Below are 27,077 nucleotides of genomic sequence, written 5' to 3'. Positions count from 1 at the left end.
ATTAGGGGACTTCTCGGTCAAATTTCGGATTAGAAACAAGGAAGACGGGTTTCAATGGGCTCTAGTCGCGGTGTATGGTGCCGCTCAGACGGAGCAAAAGCCAGCCTTTCTTGCTGATCTGGTTAGAATTTGCGATGACAATCTACCACTGGTGGTAGGTGGTGACTTCAATATCATCAGGAGAGCTGATGAGAAAAGCAACGACAATTTTGATGGCAGATGGCCCTTTATGTTCAATACAATTATAGAGAGCCTAAACCTACGGGAGATTGAACTCTGAGGTAGGAAATATACTTGGGACAACTCTCTACATAACCAGACTTTTGAAAAATTGGACAGGGTACTTACTAGTGTGGACTGGGAGCAGAAGTTCCCTTTAGTCACAGTTTGTGCTATGCAGAGGGCTATATCTGATCATACTCCACTTTTGCTAGATTCTGGCAATGCCACTCACAAAGGAAAAAAGATGCTTTCTCCTTTGAATCAAGTTGGTTCACACGTGAGGGCTTTATGGAAACTATTGCTAGAGAATGGAGCAAGCATACGGATGGGAGATCTAGTGTCGACATCTGGCAAAATAAAATCCGACACCTTAGACAATTCTTGAGAGGTTGGGCTAAGAATGTTTCGGGAAATTATAAAGATGAGCAAGACCGACTGCTCCATTTCATAGATGTTGTGGATCGTAACGCTGAGACCAGCATGTTGGATGAACATGAAAGGTCGTCAAAGTATGAGGCCGAACAAAGAGTGTGTGTCCTCCTTCGAGAGGAGGAAATGAAATGGGTTGTCAGAGCCAAGGTTAGGGCAATTGTCCACGGGGATAACAACACAAAGTTTTTCCACTTGATTGCAAATGGCAAACATAGGAAAAAGAGAATCTTACAGCTTGATCAAGACGAGGGTACCATAGTAGGTCATGAGAATCTTAAATTATATATCACAAATTATTACAAACGGTTGTTCGGTGCTCCAGATCATAGCTTTGTGTCTATGGACGAGCATCAAATTGCGGATATTCCTCAAGTTGGACAAGCCGACAATGAGAGTCTTTCCGCACCATTCCTAGAGAAAGAGGTGTTATAGGCGATTGAGGGTATGAAAAACGGTAAAGCTCCTGGGTCGGACGGGTTCCCAGCTGAGTTTTATAATAAATGTTGGCATATTATTAAGGCAGATCTTATGTTTATGTTCCATGATTTGTTCTCTGGACACCTACAACTCTTTCATCTTAATTTTAGTACGATAACGTTACTACCGAAGAAAGAGGGTGCTTCCAGAATTGAACAATTTCGTCCTATCTCTCTATTGAACGTTAGCTTTAAAATTTTCACAAAGGTGGGAACTGACAGGCTAACTAAGATGGCACATTCTGTCGTGCAATCTTTGCAGACGGCATTCATGCCTGGTAGGAATATTCTTGAAGGGGTTGTCGTACTGCATGAGACCCTTCATGAATTGCACTCCAAGAAACTCAATGGAGTTTTATTTAAGGTTGATTTCGAAAAGGCATACGACAAAGTCAAATGGTCTTTCCTGCAACAAACTCTACGTATGAAATGGTTTGGCGACATTTGGCGAAAACATGTAGATTGTTTTATAAAAAAGGTAGTGTCGGTATTAAAGTAAATGATGATGTCGGTCATTTCTTTCAGACACTTAAGGGACTCAGACAAGGAGATCCTATGTCACCTATTTTATTTAACATTGTTGCGGATATGTTGGCGCTAATGATTAGGAGGGCTAATGACAAAGACTTAGTAGGGGGACTAGTACCTCATCTAGTTGATGGGGGTGTCTCGATCCTACAATACGCGGACGACACGATCCTTTTCATGGAACATGATCTCAAAAAAGCCAGAAACTTGAAACTCATATTATGCTTATTTGAACAGCTCTCTGGGTTGAAGATTAATTTTCACAAAAGTGAGCTCTTCTGCTTTGGGGATGCACAAGCTAAACAACTCACGTATAATCAACTTTTTTGTTGTGAGGGTGGTAGGTTACCGTTTACATACTTAGGAATCCCCATTCATCACCGGAAGTTGACCATCAAGGAGTGGAGATGTATCGAGGATCGTTTTGAAAAAAAACTAAGATGATGGAAGGGCAAGCTATTATCCTATGGAGGACGATTGGTTCTTGTCAACTCAGTGTTGACAAGTATGCCAATGTTTCTTCTATCCTTTTTTGAAGTGTCTGTTGGGGTGCGGAAAAGGTTGGATTTTTATCGATCTCGATTTTTCTGGCAGAGTGACGAGGTAAAGACTAAATATAGACTGGCTAGATGGGATATTATTTGTAGACCCAAGGATCAGGGAGGTTTGGGGATTGAAAATTTAGAGGTTAAGGACAGGTGTCTGCTTAGCAAGTGGCTATTCAGACTGTCTGTCGAATCACAAGGGATGTGGATACACATTCTAAAGAACAAGTATCTACAGCAAAAGACATTAGCTCAGGTCACTGCGAGACCTGGCGATTCACCTTTCTGGAAGGGTCTCATGAGGACAAAGACCGCTTTCTTTAACAGGACTAGATTCGTCATTGGCAATGGTGAAAATACTAGATTCTGGGAGGATACTTGGTTAGGAGAGCAACCCTTGGCTCTCCAGTATCCGCAACTCTATAATATTCCACAGCGAAAACAGACATCCGTTGCGGCAGTGTTACGAGAGACTCCTCTCAACATTCAATTTCGTAGAGCCTTGATCGGAAATAGATGGGTTAGATGGTTACATCTAGTGAGAAGGCTAATGGATATTTCCCTGTCTGAGTTTCCTGATAGTATTTGTTGAAGGTTGACCACCAATGGTACTTTCTCAGTGAAATCGATGTATGACCATCTTATTGATACGTTACCTATTCCAAAGTCCATGAATATATGGAAGGTCAATGTTCCCCTTAAGATAAAAATCTTCATGTGGTTTGTTCACAAAGGAGTTGTTTTAACTAAGGATAACTTGGCTAAAAGACATTGGAAAGGAAATAAAAGATGTAGCTTCTGTCAGACGCATGAGACGATTAAGCACCTCTTTCTGGACTGCCCTATGGCTAAACTATTATGGCGCTCAATCCAAATTACTTTTAACATTGCCCCGCCTACTAGCATTCACATGTTATTTGGGACGTGGCTGGACGGGGTTAATGTACTTTACGCCAAACTAATTCGAGTTGGAACTTGTGCTATTCTGTGGGTTATATGGAACTACAGAAATGATCTAGTTTTTAACAGAATACACTATATTAATTTTTGCATGTCATCTTCAGGGCTACCGCCTTGATCCGCATGTGGTCCTTATTCACTCCTGTGGAAACCAGGGAGCCTTTGGTTACTGGGTGTGTCCGATGGGAGATGGTAGCTCAGGTTATCTTCAACCGATATGGATGGCGGCATGCTAATAGGATTGGACCATAGTTATGTATACCGATGGGTATCGTTGGTGTTGGCGTTATGATCGCCGTGTAACTCTTTTTCATGTTTTTTCCTTTGGCTTCTCGGACTTCTTTGTATTTCGTTCAGACTACTTCGTACTTAATAAAATGGCTGCATGCATCACTCGATGCAGAGGCCGGGGCGATGCCTCCTTTTCGAAAAAAAAAAGATTTTTCGCAAGTAATCTATGAACACTGTAATACAGTTGATAATCAAGTAGCACATGAACTAGCTAAGTTAGCCAGATTAGCTCCTCCTAGTGTCTGGATGGATGATGCTCCTAATGGGATTATCCCTTTTATTGTAAATGATGCCACCATTCTTATAAGTGAATAAAGGAGGAGTAAGTTTTATTTTTTAAAATACAACAAGTTCACACCTACCAAGATACACACAATCCACACAACAAATATGAAAGTCTCAAAAAGGAAAAACCTCCTAGTAACCGGGTTTTAGTAGAATCCGGACTACTCAAATACACATGCCTTTCTCTAGGAGAGCAAACATCTGAAGGCAATCCACATATAGTTCATGCTAAGAGAACAAATACAAGTATAGGAACATATCCACTAGAAAAAAAGGTATAGGAACATATCCTCAGTAACGGGGTTCTGGTAGACAGGCATCCCGAACCTTTGCATGCCACTACACAATTGTGCAAACCCCGAACTGTCTTCCTGAACCCATCGTGTGACCAACACAGAACGGGGCCTATTATCTCTTCCTCGAGCAGCGCAGCTAGCTCGAACATTCCCTTTGGACATCGATCAGCCTGTACAGATCCCCTCTGCCTTGCGTTTCCAAAGGGAGGTTCTCCCTGCACAGATTTTCCCTGATGCCTGAGCTCAAACAGAAACAAGCCCAAGCACAAAAAAAAGTGAGTTTCATACCTAACAGCTCGAATCAAAGACAGGTCGATCTCGCCGATGACGGTCGCGTCCTCGTGCCCTGCCGCCGCAAGAACCTCGCCAAACTAATAGGACAAAAAAAGTGGATGCCAACATGATTAGCTTCAACCTTTGGTTGGAGTCCAAATTATCACAATGGAGCAGTCAGCAGAACTCTGCTTCAGTGATGTGTGCGTAGTCTTACTGGTCCGATGAGGCTTGAGTGGCCCCAGGCCACGAAGTCCGACTGCGAGTTGGGGTCTCGTGCGGGTGAGCAGGTCGCCACGAACAGCTGAAACCAAGACAGTTAAGGGGTGATAATATGACTTTTACATGGATTTTAGTACAGTGAGGAACAACTGCAGGTCACAGTTGGTAGTAATCAATTGCTAATCACCTGATTGTCAACAGCCCTGAACAAATGAAGTGGGTATATGCATGCGGAAAAGGATAATTAGTTAACGATCATGATATCTGAAGAAGTACATCATGATATATAAACAACTGACGGAGAAAAGTGACATGACAATTGGAGAAGACAGATAACTGAACCTGGACTTCTGCATAAGGTCCCAGAGGAGCTGCCCGGTGCTCATGTTGAATGCAGAAGGGTAACATATCAAGTGTGCACCTGCAAGTTTGGGAACGGACTCGATTTTTACTGAACCAGGCGCTTGCAATCAAGAACTCAATTTGTAAAGCATACCTCTTGATCGGTACAGCATTGCCAGTTCTGGAAATCTGATGTCATGACAAATCCCAATCCCAATCCGTCCAACGTCTGTAATAAGGCTACAACGATTGGTTATGACCATGCAAATAGACGAGAGGAGAAAATTAGACCGCGCATAAACTTCAGTAAATGTGCTAACGATGGGTAAAATTTTAGAGTAGTAGAATCTCAGGGAACATCATATAAACACTGAAATATGAGGCTCCAGTGCATTCTATTACCAGGCGCGATGCAAGTAGCAGTACTTGTTTACAAGCCAAAATATACAGTACGTAAATTTGATCCGGAATTTTCAGTACACACGGTGTGCACACCTGTGTCAACCACGGTGGGTTCTTGCCCAGCAGTGAAGGTATCGGATTCCCTGAAATTGATGTCTCCGGGGATGTCAATTCCAAACAGATGCAGCTGGAAAATTTCCCTGAAAGTCAGTCGGTGCAAGTGCCATGCCAAAATTTTGATGCAGAAGACCGCCCCTTACCTTCCTGTGCTTGGCCTTGATCTCCCCATCAGGCCCGACCACGCAGCAGGTGTTGAACAGCTGCCCCGAAGCCACCTCGGGTACGGATCCGCCGACGATGGTGATCTTGCTGGCCGCGGCCACCTCCGACAGCATGGAGACCGACGGCGACCGGCCGCCGTCGATGTCCTCGGCGTAGCTCGGCATGGTCTCCATCGCGTAGGGGCAGCTCCATACTTCCTGGAGCAGAGCAACATCATCAGAGAAGCGAGCCAAGTGAGCTTCCAAGAAGCACTGTCTGCTTCCGGGTGAATCTCAGTTCCGTGGCCAGTAAGTGAGAGGGGGGGCGGGGGGGGGGGGGGGGGGGGGCTGACTTGCCGGCAGGACGACGAGCTTGGCGCCGGCGGTTGCGGCGGCCTCGATGCGGGCGCGCGCGCGGGCGATGTTGCCGTGCTTGTCTGGGGAAACCGGCAGCTGGCATAGCGCGACCTTGTACTGTGCTACCTGTGGCATGGCAGCAGAGATGAAACGAGCAAGCGTTGCGCCCTGGAAGGAGGAGACAGTGAATCAATACAGTGCAACGGAGACAGAAATTAAAGGAGGTGCAGTTTTATAGCGGAAGAGAACACAATATTGCTGGAGCAAGTATAATACTCATTCGGTTTCAAGATAAGACCAACTCCAATGGAGGACCCATTTCGTTCGTTCCCGTTTGTTTGGGTCCGCGCAAATAAAAGTGATGATCCAACGTACGGACTCATTTCTAAATCGCGTCTGCTTTGCGTTCGCGCGACCCATTTCTGGCTCAAATTTGAGACTGAAATGCGTCGGCGCGGACACGAAGCAGACACGCGCGTCCTTTCTGTGTCCGCATGTGGCCGGCCTGGTCGACTTGTCACACAGCCATCCACCACCTCTGTCTGTTTATTTAATTCACTGGCTCACCCTACCCACCTTTCTTCCATTATTATATTGCCACAGTGGTGCTACCCACTTGTGCTGGCTCATTCAAAAAAGCGGACACGGACATGCCAGCGGACGAACTAAACGGATGAAAAGCGGACAAAATCGTCGTCTGTTTGGGTCCGTCCGTTAGAGTTGCCCTAAGTGACTGAAAAATGACTCACTTTTATACTAAAGTCATTATAAAACCGAGTCATTTTTAAGTTACTTATTTTGAGACAGAAAAGGTAGACGCTAGTCAACGAGAACGAACGTTTGGCCACTAAGCTCACTGGAGCTCCAAATTTTTAAAGAATTCAAAATTCATACTTTTCGATTACAAAAAAATAGTACAAGTAAAAAAAAATGTTATGTGTATGTGTGTAAATTTTTAGGATGAAATACTTTAAAATGCAATATGTACAAAAAAACAAATTCATAACCTGAGAGGATAAATAGTATCGTTGTGTTAAAAGACCTCAGATTTATCTTTTTTACACATGCCCCATTTTAATGTATTTTGCCCAGAAAATTTACACACATATGTGTATTATGTCTTCCTCTATTTCTTTATTTTTTATTTTTTTAAATGTCAAAATATCAATTTTGATGAATTTTAAATTTTGTATTTAGAGGCCTCCGTGAAGCCCGGCCTCTCAAAGTAATTTCTGCTAGTTAGCAGGCTATAACATCTTCCATGTTAGCAAAAATCATAGCTGCGGGAGAGAAAAGGTGGCCGGGGCTTCACGCTAGTCATAGTGGAGAGTAACTTAGATTAGTAACATGCATATGTTAGAGCATCTCCAATAGTTTGTCTATACAACGTCTATATTCGATTTTTACAATGTGGGTCTAAAACAATCGTCCAATAGCTTGTCTATATGGGCGTCCAAACATGGACACCCTCTAAATTGAGCTCAACAATGTCTACGCCTGGACAATGTGAAGGCGTCGTCCAAACTCAACTACAATCATGATTTCTCCCTCTTCCCAGCGACGACCCACCGGTCATGGTCCCTGTATATAGACGTTCTAATGTAAAACTGGACATGTATATGAGAGAATCCTTTTAGACCATTGTCTCTACTATTAAAGGAGGATCGAACGTCGTGATGGTTCGACCTTCCTCGATGGTTCGACCTCCTCCTCGCATGATCCACCTCCTTGTACGACCCTGCACATAATAAAACAAAGAACGCACCCACGAACGCATGATCCCCTCCTGCGATGCTCCCAACTGAGCCTCCTGGATCGCCCCCCCCCTCTCTCTCTGTCTCTCTCAAGTAGTCAAGTTGAGACGTGTACACATCTTCCGACGCCGTCGCAATCGATCCCCGGGATCCATGTCCATGGCCGCCGTAACTAAGAAGAAGAAGGTCATCATCGACACCGACCCAGGGATCGGTCCGTATCCACCCGTCCCTCGTTCCTCCCCACTGTCTTATCGATCTATCTTATCCCATCCACTAACCAATCTCGCATTGTTCGCAAACTCGCGGTGGGGTGGATGAACCGCAGATGATGCCATGGCCATCTTCGTGGCGCTGAGGTCGACGGAGCTGGAGGTGGTTGGCCTCACCACCATCTTCGGCAACGTCTACACCGCCCTCGCCACCCGCAACGCGCTGCACCTCGTCGGTCCACTCCACTCCACTCCCCTCCCCCGTGCTCGACTCTCCATTCTCACGAATGGGTCTTTCCGATGCTAATCGAACCGATCTCTAGCTTGATTTCAGCTGGAGACCGCTGGGAGGACCGACATCCCCGTCGCGGAGGGTTCCCATGTAACAATCAAGGTACCCTCAATCCATTACATCATGTATGTATCAATGTATGTGTGTGTTTGTCTGTATGGCATCTCATTCAGTCAAAATTTGTGACATCTCGATCGATCAAGTGTTTGCTGACTTAGACTGAATGTCTGTGCGCTTCACCGTGAATAAAATTCAGAAAGCCACCAAGCTACGGATTGCCAGCTTCGTCCACGGTTCGGATGGCCTCGGCAACCAGAACTTCCATCCGCCGATCGGCAAGGCGGTGGAGCAGTCCGTCGCCGCCTTCCTTGTCGAGCAGGCGAACCTCTACCCCGGACAAGTAACCGTCGTCGCCCTCGGCCCCCTCACCAACCTCGCGTTGGCCGTCGAGCTTGACCCTTCTTTCCCCAAGAAGATTGGGCAGATCATTATCCTGGGTGGTGCTTATTCAGTTAATGGAAATGTCAACCCTGCAGCTAAGGCAAATGTGAGTCAGCCCTGTTGAATTTGGAGAAGAGTGCAACTTCGTGTTTTAGAGCATCGGTTTACATATTCAAAGCTGCAACTCCGATAATTCATCACATTGACTTCACTGGTTAATTTTCTAATGTTGAAAAGCCAACAAATTTTTAGTCCCTGTATTGGTACATGGTTTATATCTCCTTATGATAACATTCAGGTCATCATACTCTTAAAGCTCCATTACATCACTGCCTTCTAGAGCTGACATGGACTGGATGCCATACCAAACAAAGTCTAGGAAGATTGTTGGCTACTATTATGCACTGGACTTCACTGCTGATCTGCACCCGTCGTGTTTTACCACAAGTACTAACAACATATTTGGCTGTTGTACCTTCAATTTAAGCATAGTCGTTGTCGATGCTTAGCTTCATTTAGCTTTGTGCTATGACTAATGTGTATCTTTGTTGGTGTTAGGATGTTAATACACATCATTTGGTAAGGACGACCTAATAGGGTATGTTGTTGAATGTTGACCCTCACTAATTCAGTCTAAGCAGACAGCTTTATCCTGTTTGGTGGGGAGGCACTTTTAGAGGCTTCTTATGCAGTGGTGGTTGATCATGGAGTCATCAGCATGTAACCGACAGTAAGAGGTAACGGTCCCATCTTCGGTGCACACTTGGTAGTTGTTAGTGCTAGCCATGCATGACCTGCTCATTTTTGGCATGTATAATTGCTTGAATAAAAAGGAAAAATTTATTGTGGGTCAGCAAAATTAGAAGGATAACCACACAACTGCCCCCATAGGCTTGGGGTGTGTGTGGGGGGGGGGGGGTCACTCAACCTACATTGTCGGCTGTCAATTACTTTGTCACCATGCCTGTGCCATTATGCATATGTGTGGTACTACTGCCCCTTGGCTGCCAATTGCTAACTACTATATCTCTTGCCAACTCTCATGCACCCTTAGTTATTGCCACCATAACAATAATGCCCGCTCTAATGTGCAGGCGTACGCATATGGGCGGCTATGATTAACCCCCATGTGAATCATCTCTACTATTAAAGGAGGATCGAACGTCGTGATGGTTCGACCTCCTCCTCGCACGATCCACCTCCTTGTAAGACCCTGCACATAATAAAAAAAAGAACGCACCCACGAACGCATGATCCCCTCCTGCGATGCTCCCAACTGAGCCTCCTGGATCGCCCCCCCCCCCTCTCTGTCTCTCTCAAGTAGTCAAGTTGAGACGTGTACACATCTTCCGACGTGTAACATCCCAAAATTATAAATTTTGGAATGTTAATATAATTATTAGATTGATTGTTTGTTGGTTGCCTGAGTGATTGAAACTTGTGTGAAATTTGAAACTTTTCAAAACTTTTAAAAGAGAGGGAATAAAATGACTTTCCCCCTCTCCGGTGAATTCAAATTCAATCTTTTAAAAGCAAAGAGAGAAGATGACATGACTTCTTCAACTAGAAAGAATTTGAACGGAGATATTTGCATTGAATTCTTTTGCATTTCCATTTGTTGTCTTCGTGCAAGAAATGTCGGGAAATACTTTCTGTCAAACAGAAAAGAGAGGAGGAAAATGACCCTCCAAAGTGCGGGCAAATTTTTGAAATATTTGAGCCAAGAAACCCAAAGAATATTTGCAAAAAGAAATAAAGCAAATTTTGGAATTTCTGAAAAAACATTTTTTTAAAGTTTTTATTTTTACTTTGGAAAAATGTTATTCGGATAGAGGATATTTTTCTGATTTTTTGGTATATAATACCGTATATTAATATTTTGATTTACTTTTCTTTTATTCGCTTTTATTTTTCTGATTCGGAAAAAGTTAGAAATAGGAAAGATTCTTTTTCTTTAGAAACCGCCGCCCCAAGCGCTTTTTAGGCCTTGGGCCGAATCCCCACAACCGGGATATGAATCCCTTAAACTTAGCCCGACTGCCCCTACCTTTCTCCTCTCTCTCTCTCTGCTAGTGGCCCCCACCTGCCCGAGCCAAGCCCCCGTCGGCCACCTTCTTCTCCCTCCCCTTCCTATTTTCACCCGAGACCGAGCCCGAGCCCCCCAGTACCCCGCGATCCTCGGGATCCTTCTCCTCCTTCCTTTTTCCTCTCCTCCCCACGCCTATATATACTCCCTCAGCCCCCGGCCACCCCGTTCCCAGCACCCCACCCCTCACCGCCGCCCTGCGCACACCACTCGCCGGAGCCGAGGACCGCCACCGCCCCCGAGCTCCTTTACCAGCCCCGCCGCCCCACTCGCCTTACCGACGCCATCCAGAGGCTCCACTGCCGCCGCCTCACCCCGTTTCCCCGACCACCCGAAGCTCCACGCCCCCGCAGCGCCGCCCCGTCGCCCCGCCGGAGCCCGAGCTGCTGCCACGTCTACCCCCTCCCGGAGTAGCGCCCCAGCACCCTCTCCGCTCTGCCCGACGTCCCCCCCCCCCCCCCGCCGGAGGACCACCGCCGCCGCCCCGTCCCCTCCAACGCCCCCGGAGCCCTCCCTCGCCGACGGCCATCCTCTCCCCCGCCGGAGTACCTCCACAGCCACGGTAGCTTCCTCTCTTCCTCTGTTGTTTTCTTTTTTTTTTGTAGCCATTAGATCTCTACTCAACGGTGTAGATTAGATCCTAAATACCTCTTCGGTTAGACTAGAAAAAACCAACGATTTTAGTTCACTTATCAATTAGCCAGCAGGTTTTTATTAGCCTCGGCCGTTTGCTCAAAACATTGCAACAAACGCCTCCACAGCCTATAGCAACATGCCCCGTGTACCCCCTGTTAAATACTAGTTAGTTTCATTTTTCTGCCTATTTGCAAAAATAGAAAAGTTTCTGTTTTGTTTTGGCCACAACTTTTGATCCCGAAGTCCAATGACATTGATTCTTTTTCCAGTAGCTCACAAATTTCCTGTAGTTTTAAAAAATATATAATTTGTCTATGTTTGAAATTTTCAAATATAAGTTAGATCATATTTAGTTTAAACCTTGTTTTGCTTATTCCAGGAGTTTAAAAATAGCTTTTAATTTGATTCCTTTTGGTACTCATCACTAGTGATCCTATTCATCAGTGGTAAAAATTTCAGATTTGTTTGAGTATTTTAGCTGATTATTTCATGTGAAACAATTTCTGTTTCACCTCTTTTAGGATTTCGGCTAATTCCTTTTCTACCTTTGTTTTAAAATATTTTCTTTATTATTTCAGAAAGATTATTATGTTTTGTTTATGTTAGTTAACAGTAGTTTTGCAACAAGTTTTTATTTTATTTTTATTTGTTTTCATGAAATCAATTCTAGTTCCTTAGTAACTTGCAATTGGTTTCCGCATTGTTTCAAATCCCGTTTGGGAATACTTTCAAAAGGTTCTGTGAAAAATACTTTATTTTATCTTAGTTAAACTTATAACTTAGTTCCTTGTTATTATTTTCTGTTAGACAAAAACTATTTAGTGTTTGACGTAGTAGAAGACTCCCTAGTCTTATTTGAAGTTTCTTTCGGATTCTTATTCGCTCTCTCTTTTGTTTTGATTGCTAGAATGATTGCTAGTATGAGTGCTTATGTGAATGATATGTTTGTTATATAGATTTCATCGGAGAGTGACGAGTAGTCTATCAAGTTATTTTCTCGAGAAATTCTTCTTCGTCAACATCACCAGGCAAGTCACTTTGATCATACTATCACCTATATTTTATGCATCGTAGTTCTACCATCCTATGCCCAATTGCATGCTGCTTAGGTACTTGGAAATTTTAGTATAGATTGTAGTATCATGTGGTAGGCACACAACAACCCCGATACTTGGCCCCGGGACGACAAGTTTCATATTGCTATGCTTGAGTAGACGGGATTTCGGTTGAGTGCATATCACGAGTGATGCGAGGTTGATTAAATAACAAAAGCGGTTAAGACAAGATTTTCAAGACCTCGGACGCAATGCAACTCTGGGTGAAGGACGGTTGATCGGCTCCCTGGAGAACCCAGTGGATGCCCGGGATGCTGGAGAGGCCATGTCATCCTGTGGAAAGCTTCACCCAGGCTCAAAGAGACAGACGGATATTTTCAAGACCCAAGGCTTACCTGCACAGCCACAAGTCATTATGGGCTCTGGCTTGGTTGGACAACGCGGCGACTCTGGATAGGCGGTGCTAGCAGATGTAGAAGAACGGTAGGATTGGATGGGCACCGACAGGGATTCAGAGGGACCCGTTGAAAGACCATGTTTTGATCATCCGTTTTTCAAACACCCTGAAGTGCGAGGACATACTCGGAGGCGATCAAATCTTGTGGGGAACGGGTGCAAAACTCTGCAGAGTACTCAAACCTAATCGATTAGCCGTGTCCACGGTCATGGACAACTTGAGCCAAAGGAATTGAAGTTATCTGGATTTCTCAACACCATTAAATATATTTGATGAGGGTAACTATTGACAACTCGGGTACGAGAACTGGTTGGCGGAACCATCTCGTTAACAACCAACAATGTAGTAACATTTCGCTCTTAGCCCACTCTTGTTGTAGGAGAAAAATTTGCTTTACGCTAAAACTTATAACCCCACCTGCCATACATGCATATAGAATAGATGATTACATTTCACCCCTCTCTTATGCGACTTGCTAGCATATTCAATATGCTGACCTACACGGCTACAACGTCTTATGTTGCAGATATTTTTCTTCGACGAGTAAGAGTACGATTCAGGGTTACGGTCTACATCAACTTGCCGTTGGTGTTTATTGGGACTCCACTCCCTTGACCGCTTCCGCTGAGATATTTAAGGTATATATCAGTTTTACGCTATTTACATGTGATTGCACTTTGATATATACATTGATGTACTGTGTGTGCCAGCATACTGATGCAGGGATGGCACAGAAACACAGAGGCTTGACTCGTCTTGAGTCGGGTCGCTACACGACGCCGCCGCGATCGATCCCCGGGATCCATGTCCATGGTCGTCGTCACTAGGAAGAAGAAGGTCATCATCGACACCAACCCAGGGATCGGTCTGTATCCACCCGTCCCTCGTTCCTCCCCCGTGTCTTATCGATCTATCCTATCCCACCCCCTAACAAATCTCGCATTGTTCGCAAACTCGCGGTGGGGTGGATGAACCGCAGATGACGCCATGGCCATCTTCGTGGCGCTGAGGTCGGCGGAGCTGGAGGTGGTTGGCCTCACCACCATCTCCGGCAACGTCTACACCGCCCTCGCCACCCGCAACGCACTGCACCTCGTCGGTCCACTCCACTCCACTCCCCTCCCCCGTGCTCGACTCTCCGTTCTCACGAATGGGTCTTTCCGATGCTAATCGAACCGATCTCCAGCTTGATTTCAGCTGGAGACCGCTGGAAGGACCGACATCCCCGTCGCGGAGGGTTCCCATGTAACAATCAAGGTACCCTCAATCCATTACATCATGTATGTATCAATGTATGTGTGTGTTTGTCTGTATGGCATCTCATTCAGTCAAAATTTGTGACATCTCAATCGATCAAGTGTTTGCTGACTTAGACTGAATGTCTGTGCGCTTCACCGTGAATAAAATTCAGAAAGCCACCAAGCTACGGATTGCCAGCTTCAGCCACGGTTCGGATGGCCTCGGCAACCAGAACTTCCATCCGCCGGTTGGCAAGGCGGTGGAGCAGTCCGCCGCCGCCTTCCTTGTCGAGTAGGCGAACCTCTACCCCGAACAAGTAACTGTCGTCGCCCTCGGCCCCCTCACCAACCTCGTGCTGGCCATCGAGCTTGACCCTTCTTTCCCCAAGAAGATTGGGCAGATCATTATCCTGGGTGGTGCTTATTCAGTTAATGGAAATGTCAACCCTGCAGCTGAGGCAAATGTGAGTCAGTCCTGTTGAATTTGGAGAAGAGTGCAGCTTCGTGTTTTAGAGCATCGGTTTACATATTCAAAGCTGCAACTCCGATAATTCATCACATTGACTTCACTGGTTAATTTTCTAATGTTGAAAAGCCAACAACTTTTTAGTCCCTCTATTGGTACATGGTTTATATCTCCTTATGATAACATTCAGGTCATCATACTCTTAAAGCTCCATTACATCACTGCCTTCTAGAGCTGACATGGACTGGATGCCATACCAAACAATGTCTAGGAAGATTGTTGGCTACTATTATGCACTGGACTTCACTGCTGATCTGCACCCGCCGTGTTTTACCACAAGTACTAACAACATATTTGGTTGTTGTACCTTCAATTTAAGCATAGTCGTTGTCGATGCTTAGCTTCATTTAGCTTTGTGCTACGACTAATGTGTATCTTTGTTGGTGTTAGGATGTTAATACACATCATTTGGTAAGGACGACCTAATAGGGTATGTTGTTGAATGTTGACCCTCACTAATTCAGTCTAAGCAGACAGCTTTATCCTGTTTGGTGGGGAGGCACTTTTAGAGGCTTCTTATGCAGTGGTGGTTGATCATGGAGTCATCAGCATGTAACCGACAGTAAGAGGTAACGGTCCCATCTTCGGTGCACACTTGGTAGTTGTTAGTGCTAGCCATGCATGACCTGCTCATTTTTGGCATTTATAATTGCTTGAATAAAAAGGAAACATTTATTGTGGGTCAGCAAAATTAGAAGGATAATCACACAACTGCCCCCATAAGCTTGGGGTGTGTGTGGGGGGGGGGGGGTCACTCAACCTACATTGTCGGCTGTCAATTACTCTGTCACCATGCCTGTGCCATTATGCATATGTGTGGTACTACTGCCCCTTGGCTGCCAATTGCTAACTACTATATCTCTTGCCAACTCTCATGCACCCTTAGTTATTGCCACCATAACAATAATGCCCGCTCTAACGTGCAGGCGTACGCATATGGGCGGCTATGATGAACCCCCATGCAAATAAATTCCATGGAAACAAATGTGGGGATGGAGGAAAAAGTTGGTGAGACCTCTATTCTGCCCTGCTCTTCCTGCAACGAGAGGCACTGATGATTTTGCTGCTTCTTATCATCTTGTTACTTATGCATGCGGTTTTGTACCCAGGTTTGATTACTTCTATTTTCAGCTTGAGATTCTTGTTATTATTACTAATTGATGATTGATTGTGTGTTACTCTGGTATGTCAAAATCACTATTTGTTACAGTAGAGGGATCGATGTAGTCTTGGGGTTAAAGGTCAAAGATGCGTTTATGAGAGAGTTAAAGTGAGTTGTAGCTGAACATGGAGCATGTATTATTAAAGGCTTAAAGCTGCAATGTATTTCTTGTTTGGAAATAAATAGATAATGTTGCTGAGTATTTCTGAGAAGTTAGTATGTATTCCTTTTTTTAATGCTTTCGGTTGTTGAAAATCTTGAAAAAAGGCCTGCTAGGCCTAGTTAACATTAACCCATCTGGCCCATAACTCAGTAACGAAATGGGCTTTGCTCCAGTGGTGATGTAGCTATCTGGACCCTCACTCTGTTGGCCCTTTGAGTTGTGAAATGGGCTGTTCCAAAGTCACCATCATTTCTCGTTTTTTTTCTTCTGTGTATTAATAGAATCTTCACTGTACTCATCGATGCTTTGTCAAGGAGAATTCCCCTTGTTAGAGACAGACCAACCATTATATTTGGTGTTGATGTTACCCATCCTCATCCTAGAGAAGATTCTAGCCCTTCCATCGCAGCTGTAGGTGCATAACATGTCAATCTTAAATCATTATTTATGTATTATTTTGTGGCGAAAGTTTGCTCTTTCTATGCTGAACATCCACTTTTCAGTTATACTGTTGCTATGTTCATCAGGTTGGTCGTCCAATGATACTGTGATGATTTCATGCTCATGCAGGTTGTTGCTTCTCAAGATTGGCCCGAGGTCACCAAGTATGTTGGATTGGTGAGTGCACAAACCCGTCGCCAGGAGTTGATACAAGATCTTTTTTAAGCATGGCAAGATCCTCAGAGAGGGACTGTAACTGGTGGAATGGTTAGGTATGACCTTGTTCACTTGCAATATCTGAATATTGTAGAATGGTGCATGTGCAGCAGTTCACACATTTAATATGCAGACATGCAGAGGACATACATGTTAATACCCATCGCCAGGAGTAAAGACCTGAATTTATTCACTTGCAATAATACCTCTATACCTGAATATAAATATTCTATTGACTATGCAGAGAACTTCTCATTTCCTTTAAGAGATCAACTGGTCAAAAAACCCAGAGGATCATATTCTATAGGTATTAATCTTAGATTAAGCATGTCCAATTGGCATTATTTTCTAAACCTCACACAATTGTCCAATTTCAGGGATGGTGTTAGTGAAGGACAGTTCTATCAGGTTCTGTTGTAGGAGCTTGATGCGATTAGAAATGCGAGATTTCATTTCTCTAAACATTCTCACATGGGATCTGCATGGGGCCTGAACATTTTGGTTTAATAAACGTATGCCTGCGCATCCTTGGAACCCAATTATCAGCCACCTGTTACATTTGTGGTGGTCCAGAAGCGCCATCATACACGGCTATTTGCCAACAACCACAACAATCAGCGAAGTGTTGATAGAAAAAGTGGAAACAAACTGCCTGGTGAGTTGTTTGCCTTGTTATTGAGTTTACTTGTTTTGTGTAGCTTGTCGACTCTAATGCATGAAAGCTCAATTACTGAATTCAAAGTCAAGTTTTAGTTACCATCTTATATTGCCACGGAATACCCGAAAAATATATAGACACGAAGCTGCATTGTATACATTGTTATCAAATGAAAACTATTTGTAAGAGAAATGTTTGTGCACGAGAAAAATATAGGAGTAATTCAAGTAAGCGAATATGTCATGCTTTCCTTGCGGAAAAACTATTATGGTTGTGCCATGGTTTGATTGAATTATAGTATGGAGAAAAGCCCCCTGCCCCAGTTATTTGACCGATACGTACAGGAATAACTTTTATGAGAGTGACCTAAAGGTCGTATGTTTTGCATTAAACATTCCTCTTTTGTAGGTCTTTTTTCCTTTGGGTTTGGCAGTACTATATGCCGTTTGAGAGGGTCTATTTTTTCACAAAAAATAAGGGTTTGTCCTTTGTTTTTATATTTATAGGAGTGCATATTTTTTCAGTTAGTTGTGAGAGGAACTTCTTAAGTTTCCATTCAACTATTGATCTCCAAAAATGAGATCAAATAATATTTTGAATCGATGACAAAATGATTTTGAAGAGGATTTACCCACACGTTAGTGTGAAAAAAGGTGAAGGGAAAGGAAAGGTAAGGAAAAGAAATCATACAAGGGAGGAGTGGGTAAAAGGATACGACAATTGCGTGGGAAGAAAGACGTAGGAGAGAATTAATTTGTTCATGAATTGAAACCATGCATTATCATATTCGACACACATTTTTTAGTTAGAACAATTGTTTGATCATAATGCGTTTTTTGATCCGTGGCAACGCACTTAATGGCTATACAAATTAGTACCATAAATGGTGTGTTTACTTGTTTGGTTATGTTTCACGTCTTATGTTGTAGGCGTGTAAATTGTAGTGATTGCCCTTGAAGCTCATGTGTTGCTTATGTATTGCAGATTGCCCATGTGTAATTCTGCGGGCGCCAAAGTACCACTGCCGGTGTGAGAGTGACTCAACTGTCTTGGAGGCAAAGAATAGGCATGCAAGCATGTAGCCATGGCCATGGCCCTTTTCAGTGTTCTTGTCGGAGAGTAGCTCCACCAAGTAGGTGATCAAGAATGGTCCCATATAAGAAGAAAAAGTGTTGAGCCCTGGTATTGCAAGCCAGTTACTGTATTAATAGATTGCCATGACAAACACCATCTTGTTAATGCTGCATCTATCTTATTTCTTTCCTGAAAATAGTAGCAAATCACGGTTCTTGCTGAAAATACTCCTACGACAGGTGATATTCCCTGGTTTTGGCACAGAATGCAGCTTGCTTTCCGTTTTTCTTTGATAGACATATTTGTGTGATGTAACAACAATTCTTTCAGGACTCTTGCAAGTAAATATATGTAGGTCGTAGCAATGTAGGATAAACTAAGGTGGAATACTTTGTAAGCTCCACATTGCTGAACCTTTTGTACTATGATGTACTAAAATATTGTAGTCGAGAGCTTTCTATACACACCTACCTAATAGTTAAGACTAGCTAAATATCTATATGTTACTCCCTCTGTAAACTAATATAAGATCTTTTAGATCACTAAAGTTAAGATGATGCTGGATTTAGTACACGCCTTCTTGTTAATCCCATCATTTAGATGTTGCTCTCAAATTTATATAATACGTTAGTTCTGGAAAATTCTTAAGTGTATTTTAGAATTATCTTCATAAATGTAGTTGATCATAATAATTGTCTATGGAGTATTTTAAGGGTTTAAAATAATATGTTGAATGCAATAAAACTAAGCATTTTTAGATTTTCTTTGGTAAACCAATGCAGATCGGCCTACGCCTATTTGTAGCATTTTACGGTGAGGTAGTGCCACTTGCAAGTATCAGATGTGCCTTGTGATTAGCTAAGCTTTTCCCCAATATGTAAAGTACATCACATGCCTTTCAAGCTTGGCTTATTTCCCATCAGATGAGTGCTTCCGATTGTTCTAGTGTAACTACATTGGAGACGAACACAATCCAGTAATGTATCTTGTTCCATTAGATCTCAGATGTTGAATGAACATTAAAATAGGTAAGATAAATTCAAGGAAATATGGAAGACCAGAACATGTACTAATCAGGTTGAATTTGTGTTTGATTTTTTTTGGAAAGTGGAAACCATGATGTTCATATACCTGTGATTTACAGCTCATGCGGTGTTGCACATATATTCAGACATATGTATGCTACTTTCGGTTACTCTTCACTAAATGTTTTCCGGTTCTATATTTCAGATCATAAACCACTTCTTTGGTTGGAAGGAATAAACTCCATTGCTGATTAGGACTTGGTGGTGACTTATTTATAAGGGCATGCATCCACTTTCATGTAACTGGTAGTCAATGCTCTAAGCAATTTTTTATTAGAATGGATATTCCTACAAAATTTCCATGTAAATATACAATAGTGGAGATGGTATTTTTTATTGAATGTCATATGTTTCTACTATCATTTTTCTTATTCATTATAACAAAAGGAAATTAATTAGCTTATGGTATATGCTATTGTTGATGTGATCAAACATGTTACGTGTTACATGTCATCTAATGAGACTTAATACCCAGGGATGGCAATGGATACCCATTACCCATGAATCATACCACATTATTTGCTTCTTAATTTTTTTATAAGGAGGATGACCCCGTGTAAACAAAGACATTTGTAAACTAATAGAAGATGTTTTAGATCACTAGAGAGAGGACATATGTAGTATGCCATTTGACTAATGTCTTCACGAAATAGGATGACTATTATTCCATTTCCAAATCATGTGCTTTGTCAAAACAAGTGGAAGGAGGTTAAGCCGACCATTGTCATTAATGTCACTAGGGTTAGGACGAGGGTGGATATCGGCATTGGTGGAGCTACATGCATTCCTGCAGGTGCCATGCCCCCCCAACCTTGACAAAATGTCTGAAGAATTTTTTTTGAAAGTGCTTAATTAGAAAAAATATAGTCTTTGCCCCCCTCAAGATTTTTGTATTAGCCTTTCACCCCTTCAGTATTTCTTCTCTAGCTCCGCCACTGGATATAGGTCTATAAAAATAAGAGTGAAACGTGTTTACCCTCTTGCAAAATGGTGGTGAAACGACCTCTTAATACATTTCTTTGTATAGTTATTCGGTAGTTGCTGAATTAAAAAAATGTATATTATTATTGTATAATTTATTCCGTGGCAACGCACGGGCAAGCAACTAGTTTATATGAATATAGATATCCAAATATACACATGCTATTGGAGATGCTCTTACTAATATATGCTACTACCTTCATAGTGGATAGTGTCATAGATGTGATAACATAAAAATAAGAGTCATTTTGCATTGGTAAGTGTTATGTTATTCTATTTACGTGTCTCTTCATTAACTACGTGCCACATCACTACTTTTGCTTATGTAGCATCTATGCTATTTCCACTATGACCAGCCTCGCGAGTCGCGCGGCTATAACACATTCGACGAGGAAAAGGAACTTGTATGCAGCCCATGCGAGCGGTATTGTCGGCGTTTAACTGTTCCCACTCAATCGTGTGTTTTTCCCTTTGCCTCTTCAGCCATGCAAGTAATAAGGGCCTCTTTGATTTGCAGGATTCTCAAAACGTAGAAATAAAAAAATACAGGAATAAAATGGCATTTCCTATAATATCATTTTAAAAGAATGTTTAATAGCACGGGAAAAACAAAAGAATTCTACAAAAAAGTTTGAGTGGGTGCAATGTTTCCTTCAAAATGCAGTATAAATGGATCCTATGAAAAACTTTCTACGCCAATCCTACGAATCAAATGTCCATCAAAGAAAAAAAATCCTCAGGATACAAATCCTTAAAAAATCCTATGTAATTTCTTTGAATCAAAGAAGTTATAAATGTATAGCCAATGTTACAACCATACAAAAATTAAAGGTTTTGGCCTCTGAAAAACAAATATAAACCAAATGTTACCCTAAAATGTCACTTCAAATTTAGTTTTTCATCAGCAAACCCCGCTACTCGGTTCGCATGAAAATTTTCATGGATGCTTGCAGCACTAGCACGAATATCTACAAAAAAATTCCATTTTTTAAAAAACATTTACTATATTCTTAGTTCACTATTCACACGGGAGCATGCACTTCCGGGAGTCAAAACGTCATTCTCTAGACTTAAGGCATCTCCAACGCCGACGCGCAAACCTCTCGTAACCGTTTGGACCGTGTTGTCCGGGCTGCGGAAGTCATCCAAAACGGTCCTGTATCGGTCCACGACGCGGTTCAGATGTGTTTTCTCCTGCAAGTCGGAGACAAATGTGGGACATGGGAGGGCTTTGTGGGAGTCCATGTTGGGGAACGTTGCATGGGAAACAAAAAAAATTCCTACGCACATACAACATATATCCATGATGATGACCATCTACGAGAGGAGAGATCGGATCCACATACCCTTGTAGATCGCTAAGCGGGAAGCGTTAAGAAACGCGGTTGATGTAGTCGAACGTCTTCGCAATCCAAATCGCAAGCCGTCCCGCGATCGAATCACGATCTAGCGTCGAACGGACGACACCTCCGCGTTCAGCACACATACACCTCAATGACGATCTTCGCCTTCTTGATCTAGTAAGAGAGGTAGGAGAGGTAGATGAGTTCTCCGGCAGCACGACGGCGTGATGGTGGTGGTGGTGAACTAATCCGGTAGGTGAAAGGACGTGGATGTCACCTAGAGGGGGGGGGTGAATAGGCGCTTTAAAAGAATTACGGTTTAGGCTTGAACAAATGCAGAATAAAACTAACGTTTAATTTGTCAAGCACAAAACCTACAACAACTAGGCTCACCTATGTGCACCAACAACTTATGCTAAGCAAGTTAAACAACTAAGTGATAGCAAGATATATGACAATAAACAATATGGCTATCACAAAGTAAAGTGCATAAGTAAAGGGTTCGGGTAAGAGATAACCGAGGCACGCGGAGACGATGATGTATCCCGAAGTTCACACCCTTGCGGATGCTAATCTCCGTTGGAGCGGTTTGGAGGCACAATGCTCCCCAAGATGACACTAAGGCCACCGTAATCTCCTCACGCCCTCGCACAATGCAAGATGTCGTGATTCCACTAAGGGACCCTTGAGGGCGGTCACCGAACCCGTACAAATGGCAACCCTTGGGGGCGGTTGGCGGTACCCGTACAAATTGCTCGGGGCAATCTCCACAACCTAATTGGAGACCCCGACGCTTGCCCGAGCTTTACACCACAATGATTGAGCTCCAAGACACCACCAAGCTTCTAGGACGCCAAAGCATCCACGAAGAACAATCTCTAGGGTAATAAGTACCAAAAGGTAATATGGCTTCTCAAACTTCACTTCCACGTATCACCGTGGAGAACTCAAACCGATGCAACTCATGCAATGGCAAGAACACACAAAGTGGTCAAGTCTCTCACACTCAAATCCCTCCACAACAACAAAAGTTATGGAGAAATATGAGAGGAAGAACAAGGAGCTCACAAAGAACTCCAAGATCTAGATCCAAGGGGTTCCCCTCACATAGAGGAGAAAGTTATTGGTGGAGATGTGGATCTAGATCTCCTCTCTCTTTTCCCTCAAGAACTAGCAAGAATCATTGGAGGGATTGAGAGTTAGCAAGATCTAAGAAGGTCAACAATGGGGGAAGAACACGAGCTCAACAGATAGATAGGGCCAAGGGGGAAGAAGACCCCTTTATATAGTGGGGGAAGGAATCAGACCGTTACCCCCACTTATAGCCCGAGCCCAGCGGTACTACCGCTGAACCTCCAGCGGTACTACCGCTGACCCTCCAACGGTACTACCGCTGAGCCCATGGCAGCGCAAAGATACTACCGGGCCAACCACCGCCAAGAAAGTCTTCGCAAAAAGTCCGACGTAGTACAGCCGCAAGGATGACGGTACTAAAGTCCTGGAGCCGTACTACCGCTTACCAGGGGCGGTACTACCGCTGGGCCAGCGGTACTACCGCTAGGGCCAGCGGTACTACCGTTAAGACTGGAGTGGTACTACCGCTCACCACCGAAACAACCATAACTTTCGCATACGAGCTCCGAATCGAGCAAACCCAAGCTGTTGGAGAACGTCGGATGGGAAACAAAAAATTTCCTACACGCACGAAGACCTATCATGGTGATGTCCATCTACGAGAGGGGATTCCCGATCTACGTACCCTTGTAGATCGCACAACAGAAGCGTTAAGAAACGCGGTTGATGTAGTGGAACGTCCTCACGTCCCTTGATCCGCCCCGCGAACCGTCCCACAAACCGTCCCGCGATCCGTCCCACGATCTAGTGCCGAACGGACGGCACCTCCGCGTTCAGCACACGTACAACTCAACGATGATCTCGGCCTTCTTGATCCAGCAAGAGAGACAGAGAGGTAGATGAATTCTCTGGCGGCGTGACGGCGCTCCGGAGGTTGGTGGTGATCTAATCTCAGCAGGGCTCCGCCCGAGCTCCGCAGAAACGCGATCTAGAGGCAAAACCGTGGAGGTATGTGGTCGGGCTGCCGTGGCAAAAGTCGTCTCAAATCAGCCGTAATAGCTCCATATATATAGGAGGAGGGGAGGGGAGGCTTGCCTTGAGGCTCAAGGAGCCCCAAGGGTTGCGCCACCAAGGGAGGAGGAGTCCTCCTCCAATCCTAGTCCAACTAGGATTGGAAGGTGGAGTCCTTCTCTTCTTTCCCACCTCCTTTTTTTTCTTTTCTCTTTGATTTTCTATCTATGGCGCATAGAGCCTTCTTTGGCTGTCCCACCAGCCCACCAAGGGCTGGTGCGCCACCCCCAAGGCCTATGGGCTTCCTCGGGGTGGGCTGCCCCCCCCCCCCCGGTGAACACCCGGAACCCATTCGTCATTCCCGGTACATTCCCGGTAACTCCGAAAACCTTCCCGTAATCAAATGAGGTCATCCTATATATCAATCTTCGTTTCTGGACCATTTCGGAAACCCTCGTGACGTCCGTGATCTCATCCGGGACTCCAAACAACATTCGGTAACCAACCATATAACTCAAATACGCATAAAACAACGTCGAACCTTAAGTGTGCAGAACCTGCGGGTTCGAGAACTATGTAGACATGACCCGAGTGACTCCTCGGTCAATATCCAATAGCGGGACCTGGATGCCCATATTGGATCCCACATATTCTACGAAGATCTTATCGTTTGAACCTCAGTGCGAGGGATTCATATAATCCCGTATGTCATTCCCTTTGTCCTTCGGTATGTTACTTGCCCGAGATTCGATGGTCAGTATCCGCGTACCTATTTCAATCTCGTTTACTGGCAAGTCTCTTTACCCGTTCCGTAATACAAGATCCCGCAACTTACACTAAGTTACATTGCTCACAAGGCTTGTGTGTGATGTTGTATTACCGAGTGGGCCCCAAGATACCTCTCCATCATACGGAGTGACAAATCTCAGTCTCGATCCATACTAACTCAACGAACACCTTCGGAGATACCTGTAGAGCATCTTTATAGTCACCCAGTTACGTTGCAACGTTTGATACACACAAAGCATTCCTCCGGTGTCAGTGAGTTATATGATCTCATGGTCATAGGAACAAATACTTGACACGCAGAAAACAGTAGCAACAAAATGACACGATCTACATGCTACGTCTATTAGTTTGGGTCTAGTCAATCACGTGATTCTCCTAATAACGTGATCCAGTTATGAAGCAACAACACCTTGTACATAGTCAGAAGACCCTGACTATCTTTGATGAACTGGCTAGCCAACTAGAGGCTTGCTAGGGACAGTGTTTTGTCTATGTATCCACACATGTATATAAGTCTTCATTCAATACAATTATAGCATGGATAATAAACGATTATCTTGATACAGGAATTATAATAATAACTATATTTATTATTGCCTCCAGGGCATAATTCCAACAGTCTCCCACTTGCACTAGAGTCAATAATCTAGCCCTCACATCACCATGCGAATTACATTGTAATAAATCTAACACCCATACAGTTCTGGTGTTGATCATGCTTTGCCCGTGGAAGAGGTTTAGTCAGCGGGTCTGCTACATTCAGATCCGTGTGCACTCTGCATATATTTACGTCCTCCCCTTCGACGTAGTCGCGGATGAGGTTGAAGCGTCGTTTGATGTGTCTGGTCTTTTTATGAAACCGTGGTTCCTTTGCCAAGGCAATGGCACCCGTGTTGTCACAGAACAAGGTTATTGGATTCAGTGCGCTTGGCACCACTCCAAGATCCGTCATGAACTGCTTCATCCAGACACCCTCCTTAGCCGCCTCCGAGGCAGCCATGTACTCCGCTTCACATGTAGAATCAGCTACGACGCTTTGCTTGGAATTGCACCAGCTTACCGCACCCCCATTAAGAATAAATACGTATCCGGTCTGCGACTTAGAGTCGTCCGGATCTGTGTCAAAGCTTAGATCGACGTAACCCTTTACGGCGAGCTCTTCGTCACCTCCATACACGAGAAACATCTCCTTAGTCCTTTTCAGGTACTTCAGGATATTCTTGACCGCCGTCCAGTGATCCACTCCTGGATTACTCTGGAACCTGCCTGCCATACTTATGGCCAGGCTAACATCCGGTCTAGTGCACAACATTGCATACATGATAGATCCTATGGCTGAAGCATAGGGGACGGTGCTCATATGCTCTCTATCTTTATCAGTTGCTGGGCACTGAGTCTTACTCAATCTCGTACCTTGTAAAACTGGCAAGAACCCTTTCTTGGACTGTTCCATTTTGAACCTCTTCAAAACTTTATCAAGGTATGTGCTTTGTGAAAGTCCTACCAGGCGTTTCGATCTATCCCTGTAGATCTTAATGCCTAGAATGTAAGCAACTTCTCCTAGGTCCTTCATAGAGAAACTTTTATTCAAGTAATCCTTTATGCTCTCCAAAAACTCTACGTTGTTTCTAATCAGTAATATGTCATCCACATATAATATTAGAAACGCCACAGAGCTCCCACTCACTTTCTTGTAAATACAAGATTCTCCAACCACTTGTATAAACCCAAATGCTTTGATCACCTCATCAAAGCGTTTATTCCAACTCCGAGATGCTTGCACCAGTCCATAAATGGATCGCTGGAGCTTGCATACCTTGTTAGCATTTTTAGGATCGACAAAACCTTCGGGTTGCATCATATACAACTCTTCCTTAAGGAAACCGTTAAGGAACGCCGTTTTGACATCCATCAGCCAGATTTCATAATCGAAAAATGCAGCTATTGCTAACATGATTCTGACGGACTTAAGCATCGCTACGGGTGAGAATGTCTCATCGTAGTCAACTCCTTGAACTTGTGAAAAACCCTTTGCCACAGGTCGAGCTTTATAAACGATCACATTGCCGTCAGCGTCCGTCTTCTTCTTAAAGATCCATTTGTTCTGAATAGCCTTGCGGCCCTCAGGTAGTACTTCCAAAGTCCACACCTTGTTTTCATACATGGATCCTATCTCGGACTTCATGGCCTCCAGCCATTTGTTGGAATCTGGGCCCACCATCGCTTCTTCATAATTTGCAGGTTCATTGTTGTCTAACAACATGATTGACAAAACGGGATTACCGTACCACTCTGGAGCAGCACGTGGTCTCGTCGACCTGCGCGGTTCGATAGGAACTTGAACCGGAGTTTCATGATCATCATCATTAACTTCCTCCTCAACCGGCATCGCAACGACAGGGGTTTCCCCTTGCCCTGCGCCACCATCCGGAGGGATGAGAGGTTCGACAACCTCATCAAGTTCTATCTTCCTCCCACTCAATTCTCTCGAG

General features: G+C 43.9%; 2 protein-coding genes and 2 pseudogenes across 4 annotated transcripts; 3 read left to right on the top strand and 1 right to left on the bottom strand.

Annotated features, from left to right (window-relative positions):
- Positions 1–3,758: 3,758 nt before the first annotated feature.
- Positions 3,759–6,111, bottom strand: LOC123412269 (omega-amidase, chloroplastic-like). 3 transcript variants are annotated; one of them, XM_045105216.1, is made up of 9 exons: positions 5,892–6,111; positions 5,535–5,753; positions 5,368–5,461; positions 5,027–5,101; positions 4,873–4,951; positions 4,718–4,733; positions 4,526–4,612; positions 4,324–4,406; positions 3,759–4,265 (listed from the first exon to the last, which is right to left on the bottom strand). In XM_045105216.1, exons 1-9 carry the CDS (start codon positions 6,024–6,026, stop codon positions 4,172–4,174), a joined length of 882 nt encoding a protein of 293 aa, XP_044961151.1. In that variant the 5' UTR covers positions 6,027–6,111; the 3' UTR covers positions 3,759–4,171. The 3 variants fall into 3 exon arrangements, with proteins under 3 accessions (XP_044961151.1, XP_044961152.1, XP_044961153.1); XM_045105217.1 differs by having other exon boundaries at positions 3,759–4,250; positions 5,892–6,108; XM_045105218.1 differs by having other exon boundaries at positions 5,888–5,963.
- Positions 6,112–7,798: 1,687 nt separating this feature from the next.
- LOC123408326 (probable uridine nucleosidase 2) lies at positions 7,799–11,090 on the top strand. Its single transcript, XM_045101451.1, has 5 exons — positions 7,799–7,859; positions 7,974–8,089; positions 8,192–8,251; positions 8,406–8,696; positions 10,830–11,090. The coding sequence occupies exons 1-5, from the start codon at positions 7,799–7,801 to the stop codon at positions 11,088–11,090; spliced, it is 789 nt and encodes a 262-aa protein (XP_044957386.1).
- Positions 11,091–13,628: 2,538 nt separating this feature from the next.
- Positions 13,629–14,760, top strand: LOC123408324 (annotated as a pseudogene).
- Positions 14,761–14,767: 7 nt separating this feature from the next.
- Positions 14,768–18,310, top strand: LOC123408322 (annotated as a pseudogene).
- The last annotated feature ends 8,767 nt before the right edge of the window (positions 18,311–27,077 follow it).

Source organism: Hordeum vulgare, chromosome 7H (genome assembly GCF_904849725.1).
Source record: "Hordeum vulgare subsp. vulgare chromosome 7H, MorexV3_pseudomolecules_assembly, whole genome shotgun sequence".
NCBI lineage: Eukaryota > Viridiplantae > Streptophyta > Magnoliopsida > Poales > Poaceae > Hordeum > Hordeum vulgare.
The sequence above is the reverse complement of the archived record's forward strand: the minus strand, read 5'-3'. Positions and strand labels throughout refer to the sequence as shown.

Coding starts and splice junctions, on each gene's coding strand:
- LOC123412269 (XM_045105216.1), bottom strand. CDS start 6,026: ATGCCACAGGTAGCACAGTACAAGGTCGCGCTATGCCAGCTGCCGGTT. Junction 5,754..5,891: donor CCAAGCTCGTCGTCCTGCCG/GCAAGTCAGCCC, acceptor GCTCTGCTCCAG/GAAGTATGGAGCTGCCCCTA. Junction 4,407..4,525: donor ACTCAAGCCTCATCGGACCA/GTAAGACTACGC, acceptor TTGTCCTATTAG/TTTGGCGAGGTTCTTGCGGC.
- LOC123408326 (XM_045101451.1), top strand. CDS start 7,799: ATGTCCATGGCCGCCGTAACTAAGAAGAAGAAGGTCATCATCGACACC. Junction 7,860..7,973: donor CGACACCGACCCAGGGATCG/GTCCGTATCCAC, acceptor GATGAACCGCAG/ATGATGCCATGGCCATCTTC. Junction 8,697..10,829: donor ACCCTGCAGCTAAGGCAAAT/GTGAGTCAGCCC, acceptor ATACTCCCTCAG/CCCCCGGCCACCCCGTTCCC.